A 22304-nucleotide genomic window follows, 5' to 3' on the forward strand; every position below is an offset into this window, starting at 1 on the left:
CAGTTTTCTGATCTCCACAATGCTGTGCTGAGGCCAGAACTGGGCTGTGAAGACGCAGCTGAGGAAAAACAAACCGAAAAGTCAGTGATTTGGCATTAAAGGCAGCTTATCTTTGTGAACAGATTGATATTCTTTGTTCTCACATGAAAGCCCCAAAATGCTCACATGGATGTTAGGTAAACCGATAATGACTTTTGGTGTAGTGTTAAATTGAAACAGCCTGAGTTGCTTTGATGGTGTCACACAGTGCAGTGTGTGTGTTTCTTCTGCAACAAGGAAAACGGTTCTCAGAACTGTTTTTTTTTTTATCTCACTGGACTGAAAAAACAACATTCACAGCATAAGAGCTGTTGTATTGTGTAATCAAATACGACAGAGTGATGAGCTTCAGCTCCTTAAAGTTGCAGCACAATTCAGCCATGCCTGAACGCCTCTGCTCAGTCCTCACAGCACAGAGGTTTGTCTCTATCATGCTTTCACTGTCTCTGCAAGCCTATAAGTGTTGCATAATGAGTGTAACTCTTGTTGCTGCTAATGGTCTTTAAGACAAAACAGAACAAACATGAACTTTTGATCTCTAAGGATCCCTGGATTGGTCATGAAATGGGGGCACTTCCTTGTCCTGCTTTGCCCGCACCGATTCCCTTAAAAGGGAATGACGTTACAGATCTGCAAATAAAGTAGACCTGGAAATCCCCTTTTGCAGCACAAGAGTAATTTCTGTTCAGACAGAAAAAATGTTCTCTAAATTGTCCCCATTACTCATGAAAAGTGGTTTGTTTAACAAAAGATTTAATCAACCTGGTTCCCACAGTCAATAGCTTTTAACTAAAGTAAACACAGATAATATATTGGCACTTTTTTTTAACAACAGTTTTTCAGTCTAAGTTTCACAGACTTGAAAATTTCATAAATGTCAAATTTTTGATTTATGATACAGTTTTTGTTGTTTTCTTTTCTTTTCTTTTTTACACCCAAATACAAATGTTTCCCTTTTTTCTGTTGTAACCACGAGAGACTACACTCCCTTTTATGTGCAAGTCTTGAGTCCAGGGAAATACATCTGATGTAAAACCGAATTTAAATCAAACATGGGAATCTGTAGAATCCTGAACAGACCCTTCATTGAGGAATTGCTATGGCAAAAAGACCATTTCCCAGGACATGCTGGTTTTTGTTAGGTTAAATAAATCTTTTTTTTCACATTTAGCAACTTTCTATATTTACTTTTTCTGACTCCATCGACCTTTCTTTTACAATAAAACTAACATTTATCACCTACCTAAAACTGTGTCAATATGTGTCAGTCATGAACTAGTTTGAAAATAAGTTCAGATAATTTTTAGCTGAAAAGTGATGAGAGTGATTCATCATCGAATCTCATCCCCCTTTAATTAGCATGAAGATGGACTGTTTAGTAATTGGATTAATTGGGCAGAATTAGTCAGAGATGACTGTGATTTGTTGTGTTTGGAGCTGGTGCTGATGTCACAAGCAAATAATTGCTAAATTCAAAAAAGAACATCAAAAATATCTGTGCCGTCTTATTTTCCTTTGCCAGTCAGCAATGCCTTGCTGGAAGAATATCTGAGATTCAATAAAATACACAAACGAAAATAGATTTCCTGTGTAGATACATACAGGTGAATTAAAATGTCCTGTTTTCCTGATCATATCCTCCATGCAGAAAGTAGCCATATAGTACTTCTAAATTCTCTGCTCATGGAGATCTTTTCTTGCTGCTTTTCTTAAATTTTGATCACCTTTTTTTCTTGCTGAAAGCCATTGTTCTTCCTGTCACAAAAAGTCCTACTCATTGTGTTGTGTTGAAAGTTATGTAAAGCATGTTAAACAGGCGTGGATCTAATACCAAAACTTTCCCAAAAGTGCTGTTATGTACTGCTAGAATTAACTGATTCAGTTTTAGCTGGTTGCAGAAATTGAGATTACTTTTTAAGTTTGCAGTATTTTACATTATTTAATCAAACTGGAGCTCAAAAGCAACATGGGCAGGACAGATATTTGTGTATTTGTTGTTACGGCTGTGGCCGTATTTGGTTTTGTTTGTTCTGGGTTTTGTGTGTTTTATTTTATACCAGAGTGAGACTTCGTTGTTTTTTGTGGATCTTTGTATGTGTGTCTGATTATTTTCAGGTGTGGTGCATGAAGGTGTGGCTCCTATTGGACCCAACGGTGGAGGCAGCCTTCAAAAGCACCTTGTGGACCTCCAGCATGTGAGAAGGGAGCTTGGCTGCAACCAGTCTCTCCACTGCAGCTTGGACCGCGGCTCCAGTTTTTGTTTTGTAGTTCTCTGCCTGTTTTGTTGTGTGTTGCACTTAATGTTGTTTTCTTCTAGTATTTTGTAGTTTTGTGCCCACTCTGTTTAATCTTTTGGTATGGTGTTTCCATCTCTGCCATAAAGTGAAAGGGCGTAAAGACAACTGAGCGGGCGTATTTAGGAACTGAGTGGGGAACCTTGGTTTCTAATTTTGTTTAAGTGAAGCTGAACTGCCATTTTTAATTAATTTTTTTTGTTGTTTTTTTTAGTATTCGTTTTCTCCTGTTTTTTGTTAGTCTAGGCAGGTTAGTGTTTTGTCCATTGATTTTCCCTTTTCTTTCATTTACAGGTAAGATTACATGTTTCAGTTATAGGTGGGGTTTTTGTTTGTTATTCTGGCCTTGGTTCACCCTAAAGCCTTTTTGATTCACCTTTGGTTATTGTTGGTGGTTATTTATTTGTCAATGTGTTGTATTTTTATGGAGACAATTCCTTGGTGGTTTTGTTATGTTTAAACGGGCAAAAACATTTACTTTTTATGTTAAGCCCCCTAGGTACCCCTAGACTCAAAAGAGCGCGAAACATAACATTTGTGTATTTTGACATGAATTACTGACCTGCTCCCTGTGACAGAAGGGACTCCCTTCAAGATCCAGAACATTTTTTGTATACAAACTTAAACAATGAACAGCAATAAAACCGTTTTTCCTTAAACATTTCAAAGTTAAAAAGCAATGAAACCGAAATCAGAGGGTGATAATAAGCAGACGTTTCTAGAAAGGGCTTTCAACTTTTCAAAAAAACGTTCCATAGCTTTTAACCTTTTTTGCTCATTTGCACATTGATCTAAACTAATTATCCTTATTCAAGGGATTCTCTATTGATTCTTTATAAGTGAGCTAGAAAGGCTTTAGAGCTTTGATTTTTCTCCTTCCTCTCCAGGCAAAGCAATAAAGGAAGGAGAACAAGTGCACCAATTGGAAAAAAACCATTAATAGCTTAAAATAGTTTTAGAGTGTTTGTAAAAGCAGCTGCCATTGTCAGTAGTAAGGCTGAAATGTTATTTGTACTGGGTTACAGATGTACAGGAGATGGGGCTGCAAAGTGGTGTGCTGGTTAGCACTTCTGCCTCACAGCAAAAGGACCCCAGCTGGGGTTAACATGTCCTCCCTGTGCATGTGTGGGTTTTCTTTGACACTCCAGCTTCCTCCCAAAGTCCAAAAAACATGTCCTTATCTCTGTGTGGCAATAGACTAGCAAACTGTATGGAGTACCCCTCAGCTGCTGGGACAAGCATTCCCATGATCTTGAATAAGCAGGTAGAAGATGGATGGAGGGCAAAAAAAAGAGCTCATAATGATGTGTGACGTGAAATCTAACTGGATTCGATCACAGATTTACACAAAATCAGAGTTCTGGATCATTTAAACTGACCCCACCAAGCTGTATCATGGCAAGAAAATTAAAGCCTTGATCTCAGAGTAAAGTCACTGCTCACATCCTGATCTAAAAATGGGAACTGTTCAACGGAATAGGAGTGTGATTCCTAAAAGAACTGTTTCTCATTTTACATTTGGAGTCGTTGTAGCCACAACAGAGCCAGCAGCTTAAGAGAGAAGTGTTCCCCTGAGAATACATAAACCATCAGATCTTTCAGCTGTGACTGGGGTTTTTTAAGACTTGTGTCAACAGTTATAAATAGTTGTGGGACAATCCTGATGCTGCAACCCTTCATCATGTGCAATGAAGTGGGATTTTGTAATGTGAATATCTTAACACTGATGTAAATTATTGTTTGAGAAAAAACAAAAACAGATGCTCCAAACTTTGCTGTGCCCAGCATCACATTTGTAGTTTTTTGTCTTTTATTGTGGTTTTATAAGTCCAAAAGAGACAGTAATAAAAGGAAAAATAATATAAAACACTTGGAGGCATTTCTGGTGACAGATGTGGAGTTTTGATCAGAATTTTAGTGCCCTCTTGTGCTTAATCCCTGAACATGAAAGCTGGTTCTAAGTAGTAGCAGCTCTTCAGTTGTTTGTTGTATTGAATGTTGCCTCACATTGAAATGAGTAAACTTACTTAGACTTTCAGAAAAATACCTTCCAACACAAAACTGAGCAGAAGTACATTGATAATGTTTTTCAGAATTATGCAATTCCTGATTGCAGAATCTAAGAACTATTCAGTCGTATCAAATGTGATTGCAGCAGCTTTTGATACAGTGACCACAAAATACATCAATTCTGTATTATGTTTTATTACACACTAAATGTCTGCGTGCTCCTGTTCTACACATTTAGAATAGGCTTTCAAAAGGTGATCTATGCTTTGTGGAAGCCATTTTGGTACAATGATCAATTATGGCTCATTTATTATGCTTTTATAGGATATTATGGTCATTAGATATTAAGACACTTATAAACTTCCTTTTCTCAAAAACGACACAATCTTGCTTAAATTTTCACTTGATATTTTTACCCTTTTTAATTTTTAAGCACATTTCAAAGTTTTGCCCCGAGTAGCATTTAAAAATCCAAGCAGTTTACAATCATTTCCTCCAAATTGTGACCGTCCAATGAAGGACCTTCTAATGGCTCAGGGAACAAGGCTACCTTATTCCATTATGTTCAAGTTCTGGATAATCTAAACTGCAGAAGTTGTACTGACTTTACTTTTTCTCATCATGTACTCATTTGAACTTATTTTTTACATTAAAAGAATCATATTCAGCTACTTTAGCAAACCCTTTGGCTTAGTACTTTGTTTCACATCATGTTTAGATTGACTGTGATGTACGAAAACTTTAGGAAATCTCCTTCATAAACTAAGTTGCAATGTACACACAAATTTAGCATTTTGTGAAATTCTAATTTTTTTAAAAAAAAGCTTGGAAAATGTTTATTTTATTGTTCAATTTAAGCACTTTTCAGCTCATTTTATGCAATGATTTTGAAACACACACAAGTAAAGTTAGGAGATTTCCAACAGTCACTTCAGGCATTCCAAGTGTGGCTTCCTGGTTCAAACAAATCTTTTAACTCTGTGCTTCCCCTTTCAGCTACCTTTCCATAGAAAGGCTTTGCTGTTTAACAGTCTGGCCAGTTCATAGTTGAAGGGTTGGTGAAATTTGCAGAGGAGGCTTCTGGTGGCTGGAAGCATTGGACCGAGATTTCTGTCTTGAGCCCGTCGTGTGTTAGACATGGGCCGTTTGGTCAGAGCTGCTTCCAGGTGTAGAGAGAGGGGTCCTGCATGATATCGTGGGAAAAGATAAAATGGATAAGTGCAAAGTAGCCAAGTAAATGCTGTTTAAATACTTTTTGTAATACATACCAACTTTTAGAAAGTTAAATACTTTCTTAATTGTTTCTTTGAAGTTGTTTGCATAGTCTTCTAACCGTAGAACTAGAATCTGATCTCTGCGGAAAACTGACAGCCAGTCCAGTACAAAAAGAAAGTACAGCCCTAGATGTAGTCTGACCTGTTAAAAGTAGAAATAAAAATAATGTAAAATATTTCAGAGGAACTCTAAACCCAGTAAAAATCAATGTGACTCAGTGGGAATAAACTTCAAAAGTGACAGCAATTGAAAGCTATTACTTTAATGCCATTAAAAACTACTTAATGCACCCTTAATCCTTGTATATAATCTGTATTTTTTCCTGCAACTATAATTAAAAGACAAATTAAGGACAAGCATTTCTTAAATGCATGGATATTAAGTTCTTTCTTTGTTGGTTTTAAGCTTTCTGCATATTGCCTCAATCTTTCAGCGCTCAAAAACCTTTGGGTTTTCAGAAACCCACACCTGAGTAAAATTAATCCCTGTTTTGCATCAATGTAAACTTTAAAGACTTCTGTCCTTGTAGCTCCTCTACTTTCCCCCCATTATTTATTTATTTATTTAATATAAATTGAACTTTTTTTGTAAATTTTAAAAACATTTTGTTCGATTAAGTTGACTAAATTTGATTAATTCAAATTGGATCCATATTTTGTTCATGTACAATATTATGTCAAAGTACATTCAAGTTTCAATAAGGGATTAAAGGGTAAACATTCAAAAATGAACAAGATCTATCAAGCTACAAAATGTCCTGTGGTCTTCATTTATTTATTTATTTAAAATTGTAGCAAGTCATTAATTCATCTAGCTGCAATAACACCATAGGTCCTCCAGGGGGCATAAAAGTACAAAACTGGTAGATGCATTTTACCAAATACTTTTAAAAATGACATAATTCTTTTTTTTTTCTGACCACTTCTTATTTTTTCTACATTTAGTATAAATTCTGCTCTCATCAAAAGCTCTGGCTGCCCTTCTTTTAGGCAGAACTCCCTTATCCTAGGCTTGCTTTATTAAAAAATAATAATAATAATAATACTAACATCCTGCAGGGTGATTCTCTCTTAAAGAAAAGAATAAAATCCTCTTCATGCTGGGGAAGTCTTTATATGCAAGACAAATAGTGGAAGTAGGTTTTTAACTTTTTAGCTTTGTAAGTAAAATTTAAAATATTTGAGCTAAAGAGATTAAACACCATTGGGGAAATTAAATATGTAAATCCATTTAGAAGAATAAAAAACAATCAAGGATGAAATCAAAAGCAACAAAATAAGTATAATAAAGTCCACAACAAACACGGAAAAGACAAATAACTCTTTTTTGATGTGAATAACCATCAAACTGAATTATTGAACTTGCCGGCATGATGTTGTAAAGGCTGGTGTTGTAGACACAGGATCGTAGTGACCTCTCAGAGAGGCAGACCTGAAACAGCTGGATGGATTCTTTAACTCTGTGATGGAAGTCTTCCACTGACTTGTTTGCCAAAATAAAGTATAAGTAGTCAGAGTAAAGCCTGAGATCAAAGAAAGTCTAAAGTCAGTTGGATGCATTAAAAAAAACATTTGCTAGATGTGCTTTTTTCATTAAACAAGAAAAATGAAAGAAGTTAATAATAATAATAAATCACAAAAAAATCGTGTTAGCATCGCAACAATGATCCTAACAAGTTTAGGCAGATTTTTACAAGTAAAATAAAGTAAGTTTAGGCAGCTTTTACTGGGTCATTTAGAGATTTTTTTTTTATTTCTAAGAAAGTCTTTCCTCTCTGTTGCAGTAATGAGCATTTCTTAATGGAAGGGAGAGGGAAGAGTGATGGGTGGGTTGGGTTTTTGTAGTAAAATTGTGTGTGTTTTATGTTTGTTTTTTTGTTTTATGTTAAAGCGCTTTGAGTTGCGCAATGTATGAAAAGTTTTTTTTATAAATAAAGTTTGATTTGGTTTGATTTGAAATCTAATGGTAGACAAACAATATGTCTTTATAAATCTTTTTTTTTAATGAATTTTAATAACCTTAACTGAACCCAAATTTGTTAAGTTTCAACAGCCTGATTCTGATGCAAACTGGCACTAAATGAACAAACTGAATAAAAATAGACAACAACATACAACATCAAAGCCTGGCCTAAATTAGCAGATTAGAACTTTTTACCTCTCCACTGGATCTCTCAGCATAATAATGATTTTGGCATCTGGCTGGACAGTGTGGATGAAATCCTGGACCAGGAGGTACGGCTCTGTTTCATGTTCAGCACCATGGAGATAACTCCAAGCTTGGTTGTCCCACATTGTGGAGGCACTAGCCTCACCTGTGGAGACAGAAAATGACTTGCTTTTGTTGTCCACCTTTTTTTTTTTTTTTTGGTTTGTGTCGTTCAGAATAATGCTGCTTTTTAAATAAAAATCAGATTAATTATCTTCTCCTTTTCCTGAGTAGAATTTGTATTTGTGTTTCTTTGATTGGAAAGCATTCCCCTCATGTTGTCATGGTTTGGACTTCTTTGTATTGGTTTTTGCTTTCCGTTTTGGTTTCTTTCATGCTTGAGTTCTGTTTCCTGTTTTATTTTGAAAGGTTTCCTGTTTTGTCATGTTTTTGAGTTTTACTTCCTTTGTCCCAATCTGTCCTGATCACGTTCACCTGTGTCTTGTCTGCCCTGTCTGTATTTAAGTCTCGTCTCTGCCTTCCTCTTGTGCTGGTCCGTTAACGTCGTAATGTCTCTTCCATGTAAGTCTTCTGCCCTGTTCATCATGCTATGCCCACAGTGAGTTTTGTTTTGTTTTACCCTGCTCTGCAGCGCCTTTTGTTAATAAAACCCCTTGCCCTGGAACCATGTGCCTCCGTCTCTGCATTTTGGGTCCTTCATGCTCCCTAGCCCTCCCCTCCTGACACATGTACAGAACATACTGTAATTATAAATTTGACAAACTGGGCTGTCCACAGCTACACAGAACGCACAAACCTGTAATCTGACCTAAACTGAAATTAAACAAATTAAAAATGCAACTGCAAAAGATGGGCTTTAATTTGATGTTGGTCAAAACATATTCACCTGTTTTTACCTGTTATAATATGAATTGCTTGTTGGTTAACAGAGGAATTTCCACTGACTTCTTCTTGGATATTGTGGGATGCCAAGTCAAACAGATCCAGATAATCTTGCAGAGGAAAACGCTCCTGGAAACCGTCTTTGAAGCGGATATAACCTGAAACCACCCAAAATGATGCTCATTATAATGTCATTTACAGGATAACCTAAATGCTTATCAAATGAAAAGAAATGTTGAACCGGATTTAAAACTCCACTGTAAGCCAAGGTCTGAGTTTAACATGCATTGGAGGTGCAAGAAGAAAATCCACTGGATCTGCAAGCCACTTAACTCCAACAGTACTGTAGTAGCTGTTTCTCAGTTTGAATTTATGTCATGAAGCTGCCGGAATTACATTTTAAGTAATTTTTGTGAAGCAGTTTTAGTTTTTACAACCCAAATTCTGTTTGGTTTATTAGAGAGTTTTAACAATCGTGCGAAATTTCAACTGTGCCAAAGTTTGCTCCTCACAAACTTAAAGAAATTATGGTAAAAACATTTTTGAGCATGAAAAGTTTGCAAACATGTTAATGTGAAACAGCACAAATGGTCGTATGAAAAGCTTTAAACCATTTATTTGTTGACAATGCAAAATGACCTTTTTCGGCATACTAAGTTCAGATGTTTTTAGAACTGTATTAACAAGGAAAAAAAAGGAAAAACATTTTTTTTGTATTATATGGTTGTGAGATTTAAGGTTGTCTTTTTTTTACTTTTTAAGTGCATTTATGTTATTTTAAGTTCATAGATTAAAAAAAAAATCATGCTCATAGGGTATGCTGTTAAAAGTCATTTCACAACATGTAAATATTCATGGTAACTCATATCTGAACTATGACCAGTGATTTCCAGTGAAGTATGGGTTGCTTGGCAGTTCTACAAAAACCAAAAGGAAAATAAAGAATTTGTAACACCTTCTCTGCAGCGAGAACTTACTGTCCATTTTTTATTAATATAGAGTAGTGAAGTGGTAACAATGTGTAATTTAATACAATTAACAATCTTACTTCATTCTTACCAAATCGTTTCCTGGTCCACCAGTGTGGCTCCTTTATGGAGTTAAATTTGACCTCTGGGTGCATCAGCAGTCTGTGGAACAAGTCAGTTGTGCCGCACTTTGGTTGGCCAATAATATAAAAATACGGCAAACAGCGAAGGCGAAACTGTTTTCCGTCTTTGTGGCTTAGATGTTGATGAAAACTGGCTCCAAGCCGGTCACACGTGTTCCTAAAGCTTTTTGAGCGCAGGCAAAAGCGATTCTTCTTATAAGGATCTGCTCTGACTTCACCTGACACTTCTTCATACCAGCACGGGCTCTTGATGTTCGGCAAAAATTGCGGAGGAATTACCGAAAAGAGCTGCAAGGAAGGACAAAACAAAAGTAGTAAAGCAGAGGGACAGAAAAATAACACGAGTACACTATGAGATTCTATGAAATCCGAATAAATCAAATTCAACCCCAATATTTTTATAAAACATTGACACCTAACTTTAATTTCCATTCAGTTCCGTTTTTATACTGTATGTCAGAAATGACTTGTACCATAGAAAGAATCAGAAGGATTCAGCAGCCTTGCAAAGGATGCTTCATGTTCTGTTTGGCATCTTTGAATAGCTGTTATTTAGCTAGAAACATATCTATAACATACCACTAGCCAGCAGATATTCTATGACTCACATTTGTTGTCCTCCTAAAGTATAAACACTTTAGGCACTAAAGTACACAAGTAAAAATTATGGAGCATGGATAATGATCGTAACTGCTGTGGTGCACAATATGAACAGCTGAAGAAACACTGTGCACTAGCCTTCAGTTATAATTTCAAATTTGCATGGATTTAAAAAAAATTTAGGAAACAAAAGTTTGGTATTGTTGGTTTCACATGTCCGTTTTTAAGACAACTTAAGAATAGTCCACAATCTTACATTGGAATCTGTCTCAGTGACTTCCTTTTTATCCGGCACCCTCCGTGGTTTGTGTTTCTGAATGGAGCTGATGATCTTCACCAGCAGTTCTTTGCTCATTAAGTTCTCTTCAGTAGACACTTCCCCTGTGGATGTGCTTGTTGGAATGACTGGAAGATTGGGCCGAAAGGGAGCGGAGATGAGCGGAAGTCTTTTCTTTTCCAGCATCAGTGTGTACGAAGTCATGATGAGAAACGTCAGCGTCAAGCCAAGGAAGAAGCTGACTACTTTTGCTTTTGAGAAGCGCCTTAAGTTAGTCACAAACAACAAGGGAGCACACTTGACATCCAGTCTATTGGGGGCATTTTTATGCCTGAAGTCTAAAAACGTCCTGGCTGATCTTCTCCCGTAAATTACAGCCAGGGACAAACTCTGCAAGCTGTTAAAATGGTCGGTTTGTGTGTTGCTCCCATATTTGTAATCTGATGTTGGCATGCTGATGGAGACGCTGAGCAGACATGTAGAAAAGTGGACAAAACTGAGCTATTCTTTAAAAAATTCAGCCTTCAACACGAGGAGTTGCCTTTCTCTGCCGGTCTTCATTTGTCTTTATTTTAGTCTCTCCTTTGTCTTTTTAGCTGAAGGTTTTCTGCAAAACAGAAGCAGGTGTTTAATCACAACATAAAAAACTGCTTTGCAGCAGCCAAGCTTTGAAGTATTTCAGTCATATACTAAAAAATGCAAAAGCACATTCAACAAAACCATATTTGAAACTTCCTTTCGTTGATGCACCTGCTTGAGGTTAGCTGCAGAGTGTGTGTGTGGTCCAAAAGAAAACTCAGTTATATTGTTACCAATGTCCTTTCAAGGTCAGAAACATGTTTTTTCTGCTATTTAAATTTTAAAACATGTAATTATTTCTTGCAAACTTAGAACTGACTTTTCTCAACCTGTCAGACTGTGTGACTTTTTTTTCCAAGATCAAGGATCTTTATACAAGACTAAGTTTAGCCCTGATGCAGATGACAGGATTATATTTCTTTATGCACAATTTAACCAAATAAAAAGAATAACGTAGCAATTTTCTATTTGTGTAGTTGCTTGTGAGCATAGAATATAATTTAGAATTTAATATCACTTGATCTAAAATGTTCCCGTATCTGTGAGTAAAAATGTAAAAAAAAAAGTGTTTTCTTAGCATTGTATTTTGGTTCATTTTACTTAAAAAACCTATTTAGCTATGCTTGAATATCATTTAAAAGACAAATACTCGATGTATTTTAGTCTTATAGTGGTGACTGCATGATGTCTGGACTGTGGTAAAGCATTTGAATCACTTTCAACTTTAATTATTTCTGTTTTGTCAGTTTAAATGTTGCTTTTAAACAAAAAATATGTTTTTTATAGAGTGGTGTCTAAAAAGATGGAAAAGGAAGAGTAAAGAAGAATTTCTGCATTCCAGTATGTAATTTAGAGAAAGCGGTTTATCTGTCCATTCCATAAATCAACAGAACTCCTCACATTCTGGTTAGGTTTCTGAAAGTTGGCAGTTCACAGACCCCAGAGGATTAATGATTGTGTTTTCATTCATGCCTGACCTTAGCCAACACTTTCTGGCTTTTTAAATGAGAAAATGAACAGGAAGACTCCCATGGAATTCTAGGAAAAACTTTAACCAGAAACAGGTATTCCTGATCATCTTTTTTGCAGCGTGACATTTCATAACATTCATTCCTTTTTTTTTGGCTCAATCCTTTATTTCAAGAATAACATCAACACTGTTTCCAATATTTCACTGAAATAAATTTAATCCCAGGAGTCCTTGAAGAGGCCAGAGACCCCCTCTGCTGTTATGTACCAATAATCAAGTCAGTCTTTTACATCTTACATCATACAACTGCTGCTGTTATCATCTCAAAGAATTTAAACACTTGCAAAGTGTTTAGTTAGTCACTATGAAGCAGATGAGGATGCCTCTCAAAACAGAATTAAAATTAAAAAGTAGTTCATGTTATTTATGAGCTTCTTTTTACTTAACGTCAACTTAAACATTAACCGTTGGATATCATTCATTTAATACAGTTCAGGACACAAATTATATTTACTGAAAGCTCATAACATATATAACCACAAAATGCATTTGAATACCTGTAGCACAAGAAAAATTCCTGCCTCTCCTTCTGTCATTAAAATGTATTCATGATGAGTATTACATCGTAATGTGCAATAATGATTACTGAAATGTTTTAATTACAATCAATAAGCTATTGATTTTCTTCACTTGATCTGCAACAATTACTGGTTTAATGTGATAATTTGTTAATCAATGATGTGATAATCAATGATAATTACATAAAGGTTACCGTTTACTGAAATCATGAATGAATGTTTTCTGAAGATAATCAATCATTACTAGGCACTGGATTTTGTTACTTGAAAAGAATCTATCGGATAAGAACTGGATTACAAAAACAGTAAAACTATAAAATGAATTAACTGATTCCTTTTCAATCAATAAATCGAGCTCTACTTAACTTTAGTTAAAGATCACTGTTTTTAATTAAGCAAATGTGCTTCAAGTGACTTTTTTGTTTTGTTTTATCTTCTGTCTTTTTAATACGTATTTCAACATTTCTGTAATGAGTTTGATAAACAAGTGTAAATTCTTTATTGCTTTAACAACAATCCTTGAAATAAATCAATAAAACAAATCCAATCAAATCCAATGATTGACTAACCCCTAACCCATTACAAGATGACAGCCTATTTGAGAGACACAAACAAATACCACCTGTGGTGCTGATCAAATTCAATGGAGGAAGTCTTTCTGCAGTGAAATGCATTTGTTAAAACAAATATATTTCACCAGATGTTGCAAGGATTTCTGTTTAGAATATTTGACGAATACCATCACAAAGATAACAACTGGTTCTATCACTTAAAGACCAAGGTCCTCTTTGAAGCTGTTTTAAAGCTGTTCCCAGTGGTTTTTAGTTATGATTCAGCTTTTCTTTTTTTTTTAGCCTGAATCAAAAAAACCTGTCTTTGTCTTGGACATAGTTTCTGCTTAGCGGCAGTAGTTCGTTTGGCATGGAGCAACCCATTAATGAGAGCTCTCTGTTTATGTCTACCAGTAGCTTACAGCTCCCCACACTTAACTTTAGCGGAGCAACAAAAACTTTTTTTTTTAATAGAAATTTTTGGTCTGCTTCTTATTCATAACTTTTTGACCAAATAAATACTCAGAAATGCAATTTGAGCAAAAGTTCTCCTAGAGCATGTAAAAAAAACACCAAAAACACAATATTTATCAAATAATGAATTAAAATTTTACTTGTTCTCTTAAAAAGAAGCTGTATTACTTTTTTGTGCTTAAGGATGATGTCAAAAACAGTTTTGTTATGTATCTGCTGTGTTATTTTTGCATAGCTTTATCACAATTACCTTACAGAGAATTCTCTAAGACTAATATTTTGGTCACTGCTACTCAAATTGCCTGAGCTCCTGTTTCTGCATGTTTCTCTACTGCCTTGTTAGTGTCGGGAACATTTACTCAGGAGATAAGCAGAGCAAGACACAGACACTGGCTGCCTCCCTCCTCCATCATGACAGACATTATCGCACTGTGTGCTGGGATTCATGGCATAAACAAAAGTTATGGTAATATCTGTCACCTATCAGTAAAATCACAACATTTTGTGTTGTTTTTTTTGACATTATCTGAAGGTTAGAAACCAGAAAACCAATCGTGACTGTAAACAATTGTGTTAATATTTCATTTTTTTAATAATGACAGTATGCCTTGTATTTTAGAAGAGGCTTGTAGCTAGAGTGGACAAAAAAATGATGTTCATTATTTTTAATAAGCTGCAGCTGTACAAACCACAGCCACGTGCCAGCTTTGGAATATAACCAACAGTGTAGCCGGATTTCAGCTAATATTATTGCTAAGGTACAAGCATATGCCACCATTCTCCCCTTTGCCTCCTTTATGATTTATTTTACAAAGAAAGAAGCTGTATTTTACAACATGTCAGAGATCAGACAAATATGCAACTGTAACCTCCAATAAATATCTTTTCAGGTGGTAAATAAAGTGAAGACCTATGGTATTCAAGTCCAAAGATCTTTGGAAAATTTCCAATAAGGACATAAAAATACAAATGCAAAGTAATTAGAGTCTGGCTTACACTTGTGATAATCCCAAATAGACTCACCTCGTTCTAAGCAGAAAATGAACTGCAAATTTCAATTGGTATCCCTACAGGACACTTTGCAAAGTCAAAATATACTTTTGCTTCAAGTCTGTGAAATGAATTACCCTTTACAGTCAAAATGAACAACACAAACCTTTATCGCTCTAGAAACCCCTTTTATACTATATCTTCGAGTTTACGGCTGCATTGCTTGCTATTATCAGTACATCTTGTGCCAAATAACTGACTGAATCCAATCCCTAAAGTTTAGGGACACATGGGCATGTGACACGCATTCAAAGACACGCCAAACACACATTCCTTAACCCATGGTCTTCTGGTGAAACACCTCAAAAGCTTCTCTTCTTTTTCTACTGTTTACTAGCACATGTACACCACCTACAGTTGAAAGAGGCTTGGTGTAAATTGTTGAAGCGGTGCAAATTTCGCAAACCTTCTCCCAGGCGTTTTCTTTCACAGCTCAATTGCAATAAATAAAAGACTTGGTGTCATAAGATACCAGGTGGGAACAAACAATGAATGATTTTTCCTTCATGATCAATTTTTCTAATGTTTGGCACTTCCGTGGCTCTACCAAAATCTGAGTCCCTAATTGATCAAAGTTTGACCTGCTTTAACTTGTGTCTGTCATAAAAAACTGTAATAAAGACTTGCGTAATCTGTATGACAGAGTTTGGACTGTGGAAGCCTGAAACACGCATTTACATGGATGTGAACGTAGTTTAAGACTTGGAAGGTGGAAAAACAAAGCTTGTTCCACAAAAGGAAATACGACAGACCCAGTGATTGGGGTAAAAACACACAAGGCTGGAGACTGGACTGAAGTTTCTCTGTGTTAAGAATTAAGAAATTAAAGCAATGATGGAGAGGTAACAATGACAACTCAAGTTTAAGATTTAGGCACCTTTTTTAATCAGTTTTTAAGAAAATCCTCAGCAGAAACCTGAAAAATATCAAACTGCTTAGGAAACTGCCTTCGTCCATCTCATTCATCTGGACTAGTCCTTCTTTTTCCTTTCAACTTTTTCACCAAAAGAAAGTGTTTTTAGCTGGTAGGATGGCCGTTTGACAAGGTTACTGAAGCACAAACACAGTCTAAACAGGAGACACGTGCCAAGAAACAAAAAGTGCTTTAATAAACCGCTTGTTTCACCATGCTGACATCTGGAGAGCAGATATGATCCTTCACCTCTGTATCCCTGGTTTATGTCAGCAGAAACATCTGGACGCTTGTGGTAAATATAGTAACTACTGATTTGGTTCAGCAAAATTGTAAATGTACAACTTTATTAATAGAAATACAACCCGTTTTTCAACAAATGCTAAGAAAATACTGTGTAAATGTAGAAAAAATAAGGATGGTCTGGGGTAAACTATTAGTATTGCATATATAGGGTCAATCCTATTTTAGCAATATAGAAAATGCTGTTTGATTTTTTTACTTGCTTTGTCTATTTAAAGAAGTTTAACATTGTAGGTTGTTGTAAGTCATTTAACTCTGCTGGATTACCAGGACAGTTTCATTATAAAGTTCTTAGAAACTTGAATGCCACTTTGTACCAATTCTTCTCTTAAATGCTAGCAAGAAATCAACATTCCTGTTGAGCACAAGGGCCCTGGTTACCCCTCACACTTTTCACACTTTTTTTCTATAAACACTTCTAGTTTCTGTTCATTTTTGAAAAAGCAGTCCCTACTCTAGTTTCATGTGTTACTGGTCAGATCCTCTTGCTTATTTTTGTCTCTCATCTCTGGTTTTTAGCCAGAACATGTTTTAATTTGTCAGCTTCAGATTAGATCTTTGGTTTCATGTTTGAGTTTATTTAATAAATTGTCTCTTATCTCTGGCCCAGGGGAAATTTACAACCACCAATCCTGACGGGTTCTTAAAATAATATTGTTTTTGTTTCTGTGACAGTTTGGACTTTTGCTAAAATTACTGCTGGGAGCCTCATTCATAAGTGATGTATGTTGAAGAACATTTTTCCTCTGATGTTAGAAGGCAAAAACATTCAATGAAAATACTATGGTTTCATTTACTATGGTCGGATTGAAAGGCCTTTATTTTCTCTTTGTTAGTCTTTGACTTGCGCAATGTAAAAAGTTTGTTTTCACTTTGACATCTGTGCATGGATGAAAGAGCTTTTTTTCCATCAATCTTTTCATTTAAATGGAAATGAAAGCTAACTAAACAATCAAGAACCATTCTGAAGTAATTATTGTTAAGCTTTTTACCCCGCTGAAGCAACTTTTGATGCATGTAAACAGAGAACGAGCATTAGTCTAACATAGAACTCACAATCACACTGAAATGAATGCATCTGAACAGAAACTGTGTAAAAGTTCCACTCCGATCCCCTTTTAATCTAATCTAAAAGCGTTCCCAGTGGTATTTCAGTTATGATTGTGCCAGTTTCAGCCTGCGTCGTTTCTGTGAAGCTGCAGTAGTTCATTTGAAACTCACTTCTGAGTTGTGGCTAGGAAAACTGGTGTGGAGTAAGCCTGCACTGACTTCCCATCATCCATTTATTTACACTCTCTCCCGCTAGCATACAGTCCCTGACACCCCAAAACTAGCATTAGTAGAGCATCAAAAATGGCAAGAAATATATCAATTTGTAGAGTTTTGAGCCACATAGCAGCTCAGACGAGAAAAACAAAGAAGCACGTCTGCAAAAGGATGCATCAGCAAGGTCCATGTCCTCCATTAGGAGAAAAATACCATAAAAACATATTAAAAACACCAAAAACACAATTTTCACTGAAGTGGGTCTTAAAAAAAAAGTGGTTGTACTAAAGAGTGTGAGGTGTTTTTCTGAAATGGTCTACAGAAAAGGCTTGATAGGTCACGTGTTCTAACAGATTTTCAAACATTTTTGTCGTCAGTCAGATACGATAAACCCAAAAAAAATAAAAACAGCAATTAAAGCTTCATTTATGAAAGACAACAATTCAACCGCAACCTGTTATTCTACTTTTTTATTTTTGCTAAATAAACAAAGATGCTGACAGAACCTGACGGTTTTAGATTGTGTGTGAAAGTATTTTCTGCTTGCTCTGAATGTAGCAACAGACATGCAGCTGCGTGTCTATAACGGATATTACTTATTTTTGGCATTAAAATATGTAAACATTTACAATATGTTTGAAACATTAAAAAAAAAAAACTGCCAAAGGTTTTAGGAGAATGCTGCACTGTTGTTTACATCGTTTACAGAGTACTCTCTTATCCATAATTAGAATGCTTTCCCACATTATGTGTAATATTGGTCTTCATGTGACTCAGATTTAAGTCTTCAAAATATAAATACAGTTGCTGCTTGTAACAGTCATGATATTATTGATCATTTTGTCCAAATGCAGTGTTCTCGTAGTAATCCAGACATCAGGGATTGTCTTTAGTCTTCCACTGGCCAAACAAACTCCCACACAACAGCTGAACCTGGAGCTGCACACATCAATTTCCAGCCTGATTAAGATCTGGTGAATGCATCGGAGCACGGCTGCCACATTACAAGATTAGCCAAAGCTAAACCTGATTTGGTGATATGTCTGGACTGACTGAAGCTGTTCTTGCAGCAAATCGCAACAATCCACGAAGCCAAAGATAAATACTGAAGATTTAGGTCCAAAACCTGTACACAGAGTCAATTGGCTGATAATCTGCACGACTGGATGTGTTGATAATCTAACAAAGCCCACTTTTTCTTCACTTTCAAGAAAACGTATCAAATCAAACCAAAGAAGGAAAAAGTACAGAAAAAGAAATTTATTAAATGTGATGAGAAAATCTTTGTGGTTTAACGGATAATTTACAGTTAAAATGGCCTTTTCATAAGCTAAACAACCAAAATACAGTAAAGCCTTGTAAGATATTTTGCAATGTTTTTTAAACTTTACTAAAAATTTGCCCAATTTTTTGAAAGAAATTTTGTTTTTAGATGCTCCTTGTTATTTGTTTTGTTTTTATTCTCATGATTTTTGTCTCTTTTATTTGCTGGCTGTATCAATACAGAGAAATTACACGTGGGTAAAACTCCTTCTAAAAGTGTCCTATTGAAAAAATATTATTCTTGAGCCAATTTTCATCAGTGAAGTCTTGCATTTTAGATCCAAACTTTAACGTTGATGTTTAAAGATAAGGCTTTGCCAAAACTTGCAATCCTCCCACATTCCGTTATGTAATTCATTTTTATGAAATCTATTTTTTCTTTCTGTACATCTCTGGTGAACTGAAGTTTCCAGAATTAGTTAAGCACGTCACTACGTTTGGCTCTCCAAAACTTTGACACTGAAGCTTCAAAAATCTGTTCCACAATTTGGCTTGAACCCAAATCAGGCTTGCTAAGCTGGGTGCAGTTGTCCTTTAAGGGTTTATTCTTGGGTGTGTGCACTTTAGAAAAATGGACACATCCATCTCGTGCTTTCCCTCAAATCAACCCCTATCTCAATAAACGGACAATAAAAACACTTTAAGGATTAAGAACCTACATTAAACGTCTATTATGCCTATCAGAGAGAGAGATTGCTTCCTGAGCAACCCCCTTTCATGGTCTGGAGTGTTGGGAAAAATGTTCTACAAGTTCCACAAGAGTATCCACAAATCTCAACATGGATTTAAAACACCTGCAAAAGTAGATTCTTGGTTTGGCTGATTTTTGCCAGAAATCTATTTTGTAAAGAAATGTAAACTTGGAAATCACAAGAGGAGCACGTGACTCTGAGCCATCATTTTTACTGTTTATCTTTGTTTATTAAGAACATGCCTTTTGAGTGTCTGGTATTTCAGTCTTCCAGAGAGATGTCACTGAGATCTTCTGCAGCTGGTCTGTTCAACAAAACAACTCAAGTGAAGTCAGATTTAAGCTTTGCTGAGTCTCCTCAGAAACATTCCAGCTCACGTTTGGAAATAACGTGTTTCAGTTTGTTGCTTTTTTTTTCTTCTCTCCATCATGTTTCCTTTTTCTGTTTTGGCAACCAATAAAAAAATAAAACACTATTAATTTAATCAAAGCAATCACATAATTCAATGTTGTCCCAAATAAACTGAAAATAAAATGTTGAAAAAGACAAAAAAAAAATGGCTTTTTTTATACTCACAGTGGAATTGAGTCGGTTAAATTCCTGGCGGACTTCGTCCAGCTGCTCATGAGCAAACAAGAGACCAGAGGATGGATTTGACAGGTGTCAGGACAAACAGTCGTTGTGTGCTCGGTGCCGACACCACACTTGTCAGGTGTTTTCTAACCCCGACGATGCAGAAGTCGATGAAACAAACGGTTATCCTCTCCACCGACAGACATCCCCCGCGCGTCAAGCAGGAGGCAGGAGGGGAAAGGGGAGGCGCGCGTCTGGAGCAGCGCGCAAACAGCAGGGACATGTCCGATCACGAAGCCTTTAATTGAACTGGTTTGACCCGTTGATTATTATTCCATGAGACATTTTAAACTGCATGTCAAACTTTCTGTTTTAAAATAGAAATCCTTTTCAGTTCAAAAAAAGAACCCACCCACGCCCACCCAAAAAAAGAGGGAAAAAACCTTAGAATGAGCTGTTATATTAAATGTTCAAATCTTTTGTTCATAAAAATGTTTTTGTGTTATTTTTGTGTGTGTGTGTGTGATTTTTGTAGGACTTTCATGTAAGATGAAGTTTAGTATTTGCCTCCATGTCTGGCTTAAAAACCACACTTGAGTCATTTTAAGTTCCTTATCGAGCCTAACCAACTGACTTGCTGCGAACTAAGGATATATATTTTTACCAGTGACGTGCGGTGAGGTCAATGGCTGGTGAGGCACTGACTCCCCTGGAGTCAGATTTACAATTGCACTGAATATTTCACCGTCCATCCAACAACAGCTAACAGCTTATGAAATGCACACAAGAATATATTTATCCTACATAGAATTTATCTTGTATAGACATGGATAGAACACAAATCTTGTGTATAAATTATTCATATGTACTGTAAACAAATTAAAGTATTCAGATGTATCGAGCACACATTTGACCACCAGTAACTATTTCTGGTATTCAGTTATCAAATGTCTGTAAAAATGATCGTAAAAATAAAATAAAGGATTTTACTTACATTTTTATCCACTTACTCCCATGTTATTTCAAAAAAAAAAAAACTTTGAAAAAAGTGTTTGGCCTTACTTTTTGAGTCCATGTGTTAATCCTTCTCCATAAAAATCTTTATGATCTGCTGGAAAAGTCATATTCATTTTTCTTTATTCTTTATTTTATGAGACAGACGTTCTCAGTCTTTTTCTACGGCACCAGTGTAGCTACAAAGCAGCTGTCAGCTCACGTCTGCCCCCTGCTGGTGAGGCATGCCTCACCTGAAGCCGTTTCTGTGGGCGTACAGCAGCGTTTTGAGCGCACGTCTCTGTATCTGGTGTTAACATTGAGTCCTGCTGTCAGACATGAGGCACAGCGCTCCCGAGCCTCACCCGGAGTTTCCGCTCCGTCTGAGATCGCCAATACTCAAATTCGGGGATTTTAACCTCCGAAACTGTGGAAAACGTGCTGATTTGGCTGAAATTGTGTATTTAACACAGATCAGTGGAAAAAAATATTTACTAAATTTACCTTTTTCAATTTTATCACGATCAAGATCAGTGACCGCACGTCACTGATCTTTACTTAGTTGTTTAGTGAAATATGTTAAAATCTTGCATTGGACCTTATTTTTTACTTTTAGGTACATTTTAGGGGTGTATGATTGTTCCATGAATCAAGAATCGATTTATATGCCTATGATTCAATCAGATCAATCTATCTGAGGCTTGTTGTTAATTGAATATCAGAACAAAACCGTTTCAAAATGTAATAAAATGATTATAGTCAAAATTGAAAAAGACCATTTGGATTGAGATATAGATCTATTTCATAAAAAGAACCAAGTTTATCACAGCGGACAACACAAATGTGATGTCAGCAAAAACTGATCAGTCCATCATTCCAGTCCAATGTGTGGAAACACTTTGAATTTTGCAAAGACGTGAGACCATATAGTGTGGTAGAATGTTCTAATAATGTTCTAATAATTATTTTGATGTGGATAAACAACAGCGGGCGGAACTTTATGAAACTAAAATGTGAATGGATTTACCATTATGCATTAATGCAATAAATACAAGGAATCTGGAAAACTTCACCTGCACTGTTCAGTACCCAGGTATTTATCACAGTCACACTGGTTGAAGTTTTGGCTAGAGATCAGTTATAGGTCAGTGAATTGGATTGTTTAACATGAACCAATATTAGCTGTGAATCATTTACGCAACCACAAATTATGAAAAAAGAAGATGATCTCAACTTAAATTGTTTCAACATTTTGAGCTCAGGCCTCTGAAAAAAATGTCACTTGTCTAATGACTTTAGACTGAAGACATATGGATAAAGTAATGTTTGGGAATTCAAAATACCTCATCTGATGTCAAATTCACTTCTTCAAGTTTAGATTA

The 22304-nt window shown here is 35.9% G+C and overlaps 1 protein-coding gene across 2 annotated transcripts; it reads right to left on the reverse strand.

The window, feature by feature from the left end:
* Positions 1-4125: 4125 nt before the first annotated feature.
* On the reverse strand, positions 4126-21112 carry LOC101167818 (carbohydrate sulfotransferase 15). Of its 2 annotated transcripts, none has more exons than XM_078932177.1 (8): positions 20992-21112; positions 10637-11264; positions 9729-10068; positions 8684-8827; positions 7776-7932; positions 6984-7140; positions 5612-5759; positions 4126-5526 (listed from the first exon to the last, which is right to left on the reverse strand). In XM_078932177.1, exons 2-8 carry the CDS (start codon positions 11108-11110, stop codon positions 5336-5338), a joined length of 1611 nt encoding a protein of 536 aa, XP_078788303.1. In that variant the 5' UTR covers positions 11111-11264; positions 20992-21112; the 3' UTR covers positions 4126-5335. The 2 variants fall into 2 exon arrangements, with proteins under 2 accessions (XP_078788303.1, XP_004077378.1); XM_004077330.5 differs by lacking the exon at positions 20992-21112 and adding an exon at positions 19933-20185.
* Between the last annotated feature and the right edge of the window lie 1192 nt (positions 21113-22304).

Source organism: Oryzias latipes, chromosome 15 (assembly GCF_053564925.1).
Source record: "Oryzias latipes strain Hd-rR chromosome 15, Olatipes_Hd-rR_3.1".
Lineage (NCBI taxonomy): Eukaryota > Metazoa > Chordata > Actinopteri > Beloniformes > Adrianichthyidae > Oryzias > Oryzias latipes.